General features: G+C 31.7%; 1 protein-coding gene across 2 annotated transcripts; it reads right to left on the reverse strand.

Moving 5' to 3' along the window:
* Nucleotides 1–482: 482 nt before the first annotated feature.
* Nucleotides 483–2,294, reverse strand: LOC126843181 (NADH dehydrogenase [ubiquinone] 1 alpha subcomplex assembly factor 4). 2 transcript variants are annotated; one of them, XR_007686397.1, is made up of 5 exons: nt 1,866–2,294; nt 1,634–1,722; nt 1,163–1,379; nt 827–1,069; nt 483–758 (listed from the first exon to the last, which is right to left on the reverse strand). XR_007686397.1 is itself a non-coding variant. In XM_050580548.1 (4 exons), exons 1-4 carry the CDS (start codon nt 2,008–2,010, stop codon nt 897–899), a joined length of 624 nt encoding a protein of 207 aa, XP_050436505.1. In that variant the 5' UTR covers nt 2,011–2,294; the 3' UTR covers nt 765–896. The 2 variants fall into 2 exon arrangements, 1 of the variants encoding a protein (XP_050436505.1); XM_050580548.1 differs by lacking the exon at nt 483–758 and having other exon boundaries at nt 765–1,069.
* Between the last annotated feature and the right edge of the window lie 8,324 nt (nt 2,295–10,618).

The following is a 10,618-nucleotide window of genomic DNA, read 5'->3' on the forward strand; positions in this document are numbered from 1 at the left end:
TACACTTGTCTTTAGCTACAATAAGGGAGGGGGGAGGGTTGTCAATTAAATGCTAATAATTTGTGTTTTGTTCGATTTAAGTTTTGGGTTAACACTCGAGATTGACATTGATTCATCGAGTAATTAAAAGTTGTATACAGGGTGATTTATCAAATATGAGACACTGATTTTCTCTTAAAAATAATTACAATTTTGTAGTTTTTCTTTTTTAAAATAATATGTTAACATGTTAATTATTTGTATTATTAAAAATCAATCGTTTATAATTATTGTCAAATATTTTATTTGTAAATCTCGTTGGTTAACGATTGATCTTTCAATTTGTAAGATATATATTTGTTTCAATCTGAAATAGGTACATAATTTAAAGTATTTTCACAAAAACTATTTTGTAAAACATTAAATTATTTCCTTTGTAATATTTAAAAATAACATGTCAAATAGTTCTGCAAGTTTACTACTATTTACAAACAACGACGTTACTCATTTTCAGCGTTTAAAACAGTTACATTTTGGTCTTAAACTTAATAAAATTTAAGTGTAAGTCAAATAATATTATTTCTTATAGGTTTTCTTTATATTTGACATAAATCATGTTACTATAATGATTGTTAACACAAAACCAACACGGTTTAAGAATAGAATGTAAATTTTAAACGCTGAAAATTTTCCGTCTGCCGATCATTACTCAATTGTCAACAGTCTTTGGTGATCATCAACTCGAAGGTCAACGACGAATTTACACACGACAAATACAACTAAAATCCATAAAAAACAACAATTTATAATGTATAATAATAGTTATCGATTTCGAAACTACACTTACATCAAAATAATTATATTACTCAAACACTCGACTTTTCATAAACAATTAACAATGGTACTTATTATACTTTCTAATCTTTTTCTATAGCTTTTGGTTTCTTTGTGGGTTTTTCCAACATCAAATCGTCTTTGAGCGAGTTGAAAATACTGAGCAGCGCTTGTTTAGGCGACGACGTTTGCTTTTCTATCACGCTTTTGTCGGGTATGTGGATATCGAACACTCGGTAGTATTTCAATATATTTTCTGTGAACGAGACACGCAATGATTTTTACCAAAAAAAAAAATGGTCACGAAAAAGAAAACGGAAGATAATTATTACGGCTGAACCTAACTTACCCATAGTTTTTACGTCAATGTTGATTTTTTTGGCTAAAATTTCGGCCGTAAATTGGTTTTTGTCTCCGTGATGGTCGGATATACACTGGACTATTTGCGTTAACGTATACCGTCCTTTAGGCACGTCGGTCGGCTCTTCCATTAGGAAACCGGACGCAAACACTTGTTCTCGATTTTTCGGAAGTTTGGCTTTCGAACCGGTGTAAACATCGGGAAGCTATATATATAATACAAAAAACACTTATAATTACATACAATTTACGTAAATAGGTTTAACTACGATAAATGCTAAAATATAATTTATGTTTTAATTATGTGTACTATACAAATGATTGAACATTGTCAAAACTTTAAACATTCACTAGTCGATTTCCTTTTTAATTCGCTGTTTTGTGGAAAAACAACAATGATGATATGTATCGAAGTTTAACGGTTTGCATACAATTGGAAAAAACATAAACTATTACTTACATCGCCGGTGGACGTGACGTAAACATCTTTTAAATTGCCCTCGTGTACTGAACTTTTATTGAGCAATTCTTCTTTCATTTTAGGATCGTCTGAAAGAACAAACAGGTATATCTGAGTATGATTACCTAGTACATATTTTTTTTTTTATCTACATGACAAAATTGTAAAATTCCAAACCTATCAAATCACTTTAAAGACTACAATATTGTGTTTACAATGCGACAAATTATACCTTTGATCATTTGTTTGATCCTTTCGGCATCGGCTTTGTGTAGTGGAGCCCGTGTTGGTTTTTCCTTGTCAATCACGCGTTCTGTTCGACCAACTACGTTAAATCTCCTCAAGTTTCGCGTCAAATGCGACCCTACTATTCCCATACTTTAATAATAACTTTATATCACTGAATTAATAAATAATAGACTATTCGACGAATGCTGACTGATTTACTAATCGATACAAATATAATACAATATAAAGGAATAGGTAACTGAAAAAGTTGGGCTCACGTTTAATATTAAATGTTTTTAAGCGCGGTGCGTTTGACCACCACTAAAAGGAGAAATTTTTAACGTTGTTTTTTTACAAAAAATACAAGTTAAAATATAATTATTCAATAGTTTTTTTTAAATGAATACATTTTTAATTTTTATAACCTTTTTAACTAAGGTTATAAACAGTGTTATCACACCGGACCTGATATTTGTTATCATATTGTGATACGATAACAGATTGGCCGACCAAGGACGCTGTAGAGTAGTCATTGTTTGATTTTTATAGAGACTCCTTGACTTTTTTGTCCCTAATATTGTTTGTATTTTGTCTAAAATAACCAATCTATGAACCGAAACTATATATTAGTTCGAAGGACAAACATGACTCCATAATTTATACATCAATTGAACATAATTATATCAATAATATTCACAGCATCAATTATGTACTACCACAAATTAAGTAGATGTATGTTACTGTGCTAACTGCTAACACTAGGTATTATAATATGTACCTATGATATTACATATCAATCATTGGACCAAAAAAAACACTTTTGATGTGTTTCTTTTTCCAAATAGATTTATTTATTTAAGTTCCGTTATGTTTTACAACCAACCTGGTCATATAATAATAATAAGTAGGTAATGTGTTGTAAAAAAAAAAATGATTGGGTAAATAGCGAAAATGATTTAATTAACAAATAAAATAATAATATCTTGAATTTGAATTCCGAATTGATACATGATAGCCGGTAATTAATAGGTTTAAATATATAAATAATAATGTTGTATAATAGTTGAACATGTATTTCAATATTTTAATGTATCTTTTTGATTATTATTCGTTTAAATTTATTGAGTGTACACGAAACCTAACTTTGAATAATAATTAGTGATGACCTCTTTTACTAGCTTTTGAATTTGAATTCCGAATTGTTTTATGAAATCCGATTGTTTTTTATTTGGAAACTCATTTAAAAATGTATTCAACATTATTTTGATGTCCGGCTCTTCCTTCGCATCTGGTCTTATGCAATATTTTTCTAAGAACGGCTCTAAACGATGCTGATTTCTTACGTTGATAGACCTGACCAATTTTGTGGTAAACGAACTACCTATTAACTTGTACTCGACAAGTGTACCGGTATAACATGGAAAAGAGCGTTTCAAATTTATCCGTATGTCTTTGTACCACTTGACTAACGATAATATTTCTTGTACGTGCTGTACGCTAGCATGTTCCACCGGCGGAATTAAACTGAATAAATAATTTAACGCGTCATACATGTATTCGAACATCTGCTGACTACCCATTAACTGTTGGCAAGTAAAATTGAAAATTGTCCACGAAATGCCATAGAAATAGTCACAAAGTTCAAATTTGCCGTTTACACCGATATTATTCTGTTGGCTTTCTTCCTCGTCATCCGATGTGTGCGCCATGTCTTCCGAATCGTCACTGTTTTCGTCATGTGATTGATAATTATGTTGTACTACACGGGTTGTCGATTGCCCACCTGGCCTTTGTTCACCGTCCATATTTCCCAGACGCATTTTCTTAAACTTGCGTCGATTTACCTTACCGTACGCTCTTTTTTTGGATAAACGTCTTTCGTAAGCATTAACAGATAAAATGTTTTTGATCAACGCTGTAAATGTATGGGTCACGTTCGCGTACAAACATCCTAACAAATTAACCACCATGTAGTATTTTTGGTACACGTTATCGACACTAACATGCGAATTGCCAATATTGTTAGCGAGCGAGTACAAACCTCTGTGAATAAATAAATCTCTCCCTGAAAACGAAACGCATTCGTTTGTAATGCCTGAATGTGATTTAACTTGCACGTCGGCAATCCGCGCCCATTGCCAATTGCCCAAAAGTGCGTTAAGTACATCAGCCGGGGTTTTTTCGACTTGGTAACTTGCAATCGTTTTCTCACTATTATAATAGTATATCATAAAAATATACAGTAACACTTTGCCGGGCTTCATCTAACCGATGAGCCAAAATTGTATTTTGAAATTAAAAATATATTATATATTTTAAAGTAAAGTTTTATACGGTGAACGGTAATATTAAGGTTTTCTACTTTTATGCTATACAAAAATACGACTATTGCATGTAAAAAAAACGTATCTACAATACAAAAAAGTGTACTACATTTAATAAATATTTGTATTAGTAGACGACTATGTTATACATATAGACAAATCACACTTGTTTATAAAAAAAAAAAAAACATAATATAAGGTTGTAGCATAGTCATGTTGTTTTTAAGTGAGTTTTAGTTTCAATGCGAAGTTTACCAATAACTATATATTAGTGGCAGCACAATTTAGAATAAATAACGATGTAAAAAATGCAATACTTCTAACAGTTGTTAGAGATTGAAGTTGTATGCATACGGTCAATAAATTAACATACGTTTTTTTTTACATGCAATAGTCGTATTTTTGTATAGCATAAAAGTAGAAAACCTAAATATTACCGTTCACCGTATAAAACTTTACTTTAAAATATATAATATATTTTTAATTTCAAAATACAATTTTGGCACGTCGGTTAGATGAAGCCCGGCAAAGTGTTACTGTATATTTTTATAATATACTATTATAATAGTGAAAAAACGATTGCAAGTTACCAAGTCGAAAAAAAAACCCTTGCTGACGTACTTAACGCGCTTTTGGGCAATTGGCAATGGGCGCGGATTGCCGACGTGCAAGTTAAATCACATTCAGGCATTACAAACGAATGCGATTCGTTTTCAGGGAGAGATTTATTTATTCACAGAGGTTTGTACTCGCTCGCTAACAATATTGGCAATTCGCATGTTAGTGTCGATAACGTGTACCAAAAATTCTACATGGTGGTTAATTTGTTAGGATGTTTGTACGCGAACGCGACCCATACATTTACAGCGTTGATCAAAAACATTTTATCTGTTAATGGTTACGAAAGACGTTTGTCCAAAAATAGAGCGTACGCTAATGTTAAACGGCGCAAGTTAAAGAAAATGCGTCTGGGAAGTATGGACGGTGAACAAAGGCCAGGTGGGCAATCGACAACCCGTGAAGTGCAACATGATCATCAATCACGTGAAGAAAACAGTGACGATTCGGAAGGCAAGGCGCACATATCGGATGACGAGGAAGAAAGCCAACAGAAGAATATCGGTGTAAATGGCAAATTTGAACTTTGTGACTATTTCTATGGCATTTCGTGGACAATTTTCAATTTTACTTGCCAACAGTTAATGGGTAGTCAGCAGATGTTCGAATACATGTATGACGCGTTAAATTTTTTATTCAATTTAATTCCGCCGGTGGAACTTGCTAGCGTACAGCATGTACAAGAAATATTATCGTTAGTCAAGTGGTACAAAGACATACGGATAAATTTGAAACGCTCTTTTCCATCTTATACCGGTACACTTGTCGAGTACAAGTTAATAGGTGGTTCGTTTACCACAAAATTGTTCAGGTCTATCAACGGAAGAAATCAGCACTGTTTAGAGCCGTTCTTAGAAAAATATTGCATAAGACCAGATCCGAAGGAAGAGCCGGACATCAAAATAATGATGAATGCATTTTTAAATGAGTTTCCAAATAATAAACAATCGGATTTCATAAAACAATTAGGAATTCAAATTCAAAAGCTAGTAAAAGAGGTCATCACTAATTATTATTCAAAGTTAGGTTTCGTGTACACTCAATAAATTTAAACGAATAATAATCAAAAAAATACATTAAAATATTGAAATACACGTTCAACTATTATACAAAATGATTTAGTATTACTTTATCTAACCCAATTACCCACCCATGACTTATTCTATATATGACGTGTTATTACAAGACGTTTATATAATTATTAATATATTTTATGTTGTATTTAAGTATTGAATATTCATACAGGGTTAAACCACACTGCTTAACGTGTTAAGATACAGCTGGTTCTGGTTGAATATTACTAGATCCTTATTATATTATGCACAGCTTAGCCGATGACTATTTAAATTTACACCAAAGTATTGAACATTTTCGACTTGCTCAAATGCTCAGTTTTGATTAGTAGACTTTTAGTTGTCATTTTAACTTGTAAACGCTGTACAAATGTGAAATGTGCCATGCAATTGAAGTTTCAAGTTTAGGGCAGGAGGACAGGTGCAGTGTAGAACTATTTTTAAACTCTTATCATTTTAAAAATTATTATACAAAACTGGTTATCGAACAGTTGAAATTTTAAGTAGAATATTCATAATTTAAAAAGGTAATAAAATATATATAAGTTTCCATTTAAGTTTCAAAAGTTTCTATCAAAAAAGTTGGGAGGAGTTTGGGAGATCACATTATATAAAAACACTGTGAAAAAAAAAAAAATTATTATTAGTTAAACCCAGTGAGATATCGAGTGGCCCATGATAAAATAATCACCCTGTATACATTGTTGGATACGTCACACGCACTGCGGCTTATCCGTGCGTCACCAAAACCCATGTTAATTACACACATGTCGCATCTGAATCACGTTTAGAGTTTTGTACTTAAACCCCCCCCCCCAGATTAATATAAATTGCTTAAATATTGAGTCAACAAAATTATGGGTTTCGAGTGGAACGACTTAGGTAAGTCATCGTTATATTTAATTCGCACAGTTATTACCTATTAAGAGTACCTTCTTATAATATACAATTAGGTTCTCCTATCATATTGTGCAATTATATGCTGTAATCGCATACCTTTCCTAATAATCATAATATTAAAAGCTATTATAGTAATAGTACTATCTTTTATTTTGTGATATATATATATATATATATGATAAAATCAACGATTAGAGTAAGAGTATTTTTTTAGAGGATAACAAAGCAATACTTGTGCATTTTCATCAAAACTTAGACAATGTTATTTTTAAAAATATGTTTATGACATTTCCTATTGTATTATTATGTCAAAAGCTAAACAGGAGTGTTCCATAATTGCCAAAGAAAGTATTCTATAATATTGTACAATTATTTACACACAGTTGCACTCCAGTAAATGCAAGTCAACCTGCACCCAACTGCTATGAGAATAATCGGTAGACCAGCGCAATTACACGTGGGTTTGTCCTGCCGTCGGTAAATATAATAATTACAGGCGACCGTTTTCCCTATAGGTATTCTAATAGAAACGATAAGACTCAACAAACCCATCGGTAATCGTTTTAAAATAAACCCTATTGCAACATGCTATTATTTCATATGATGGTCATTAAGCCCGGCAGTTGATGCGTTACTATACTGAAAATATAATGTGTATATTGTTAATCAATTCAAGTTTCTGATTCTATTACTTCCCACGTATGATCGAATGTGCATCGAGGACAGTCGACGGGAGACTGTGCTGTTTAAAAATAAAATTACTTTCAAGTTAACCCGTCAAGTCCTATAAAACTTGGCTCGTAAAATAGAGAAATAAAGACAAAGTTTATGTCCCTTCTCTAACGAAATGGGTTTGTCCGCGTTTATCGATAGTACTTATTATAATATCGTATGAGGATATTCCATTTGCATACAAATTTGGAAGGAACTCGACCATTTTAACACAAGTCCTAGAGCGCTTTATTCGTGAGTTGAAAAATATGTACAGTTTTTCTTGTTTCGAACCCAATAAAGTACAGTTCAGGTACGATTTCAGATCTATAGAGTGGCCCAAGTACACAAAAAAATAAAAAAACATCATAGTACAAAAACAACACCTTGTCGGCGACGCTGTGAAGCTAAACTTACATTTTACAAGTACATTATATGTGTAACGAAATAATATCAAACGTATGAAATACATTTGTGTGCGAGATCGACAAATCCTTGAGGCTTCGTCTTATCCGTGAGTTATTATTAATCGATGTCGGCCTTGGCGGTAAATAGGAATGTATAAGAAAATTAAAAAAAAAAATCACCCGAATATTGGTCTGGGCCGTGTTTGTACAGCTGTAACCGGTCAACACTTCCTTCTGTACGGTTTTGCACACATCCTACTTGCCAAACACAATATGTTGTTGTTATGTCGTTTGAAACATCAAAGTCGGTTATCGAATCGAGTTAAAACGCAATATTAATGTATCTATTTGCATTTATAGTCTTAATGCGTACAATTGTCGATTATTCATTATGTACCTACAGGTATTCCAAATAGCAGGTATCCAATCTCACCTTTCATCTATATTGTATTTTAATGTTATATAAATGCGCATGTCATAATATTATTTCGTTTGGGAAAGTCGAGAATTGAATTAACCTGAACTGAATAGAAAAGGCAATATAGAAATCTAGTAAGTGACAGCACACAATAAGCTATCAATTTTCCAAGTGGGAGTTCTCAAACTAGATTTGTTCAAACAATTTTTTTAACTAAGCAATTTTTTTTTTTTTTTAAATTGCCTGTTCGATGCAATAATAATATAATACTTGGAAATCGTACAACGACCCGGTCTCATATATTATACAGGCATGAGGCCATTTTTCCTTATCTTGCATTCTATTATTCATGTCAGTCAAATTTCCTAACGGGGTAGTAAAGTGCGGTCGAAGCGCGTGCAAGAAAATAAATTTCATGTGCGATTAACTTTTTATAACCACCACCGCTCGGTCGTATCAATCACACCGTGGAATTACCGGGTTATATGAATTTTTTTTTTTAGTATGATTATCAAAGCGAAACGAATACCTAATATATTATAGTCTATCACAGAGTGAAGTATAAAGAGCTGTAAAATAATTGTCTACAACAAAGTAGCCATCAAGAAAGCGAGCGACAATGTGACCACTTTAAATAGAAATGAATACTTTTTTTTTCATAAGCTCTTGAACACCGTACATGGATATTATTCCTCGTCGATTAGATCAATAGATAAATTCGGTAAGACACTGTCGTTCAGCTAACGTGGGTCTACCTGTGACATTTAATTAGTACCAACTACATACAACAAATTAAATACTCACAGCCGGTGTCACCAACATTTGTTGAGAATTTAACTTATTGTTATTTATATTTAACGATTAGTTAGTAAAAATTCGGTTTCATCGAGACTTGTAAGCCTTAACACATTGTTAAAGCGATTGTTAAATTAATCACCAAAAATGTTAAAAAGTTAATCGGCATGTATTTTAATACTTATATATTATAATATTTATATTATTATAGTTCAGAAATTGTTTTATAATTTTTGTCGACTGAGTATACTAGTAATATATAATAATGAATTACACATTTGACGAGGAACTTCTTTATTATTATTATTGAATATTTAGAAAACAATAGAAAAGACAACTTCGAGAACTCTTTATTAGGTAAGTAGAAGTTATTTTATGTAAGTAAATTAAATAAAAAGGAATGGCATAGACTTGCATTATAGGTTCAAATATCATAATTTATTGTATTTTGTAATTAAGATAATATTATTATGTCTTGCCTGTTCTGAGTACAACAATGGAAATAATTCTTATCACTACCTACATTTTTTTTAGGCTTTCAAAATAGAAAAAAATTATTTTAATTAATCGTTAACTAACATGGTGATAAGAGTGTATTTAACAATAGTTGGTGAAACCGGCTGTCAGTGTAGAAAACCGGCATTTCTTCAATAAGGAAATAGAAAGCATAATGTCATAATTTGTAAGTTAATGTACCGGCAAAAATGCACGGTGGTAGTACACGGTTCAGAAAACTCAAATTAGGTAGCTAAATTATTTTTGACAAATAAGTAACACAAATGTTTCAATCGTATTCTATCCCCAAACATAAACCGCGTGGGTAATTTAAAAGAAAGTGATATGTTATGACTTTCAGTGGAAAAAAAAAAAGAGCTTTTTACTTAAATTTAAATGTAAACACAACACGGCGACAAGAAGATTTATTTCTTACAAAACGCCAGTAAGGTTGTGCACAATCAATCATCCTAATCGTATATTTATTTAAATACAATAAAGTGAAGTAGTTATTAATGATTGCCGTTGTGGAGCTACACAGGCGTTTTCAGGACAAGTACACACTGGTGTCAGGAACAAAATAATATAAACTACAAAACTGTTTCGGTATATTATAAATATTATTATGTGTTGAAATAACAATTGAAACTACAATAAATATTTTATTTTTTCCCCGAGTCCGATGCCCTTGTATTGATAAAAAAAATCCCAACTAATTCAGAGGTCAACCCCAACACTAAACCCCAATAATAAAGCGGTGGCGAACTCATAGTATTATTTTCTCGTTTAAATGGTAAAAAACCACTATTAATTTGTGTATTTATCAAGTGCAGTGTCAAGTGAGGTAAAGAGTGAAAAACGGATTAAAATATAAACGCAAACTTTGGGTCTAAAAGAGCGAATATCACTTTTTACAACTTTGCTTTGTCTTTAAACTTTAAAAAATGTTCTTTTTAAACTTATTCAAATATTTTCTTCGTAGGAGTAGGTACCCTTTTAACGAGATTATCAAGTAT

The sequence above is a fragment of the Adelges cooleyi genome, unplaced genomic scaffold (genome assembly GCF_023614345.1).
Source record: "Adelges cooleyi isolate 19-005CV unplaced genomic scaffold, UGA_ACOO_1.1 ACOO_flye_CR_arks_rails_tigmint_CR_PRNA_574, whole genome shotgun sequence".
Taxonomy (NCBI): Eukaryota; Metazoa; Arthropoda; class Insecta; order Hemiptera; family Adelgidae; genus Adelges; species Adelges cooleyi.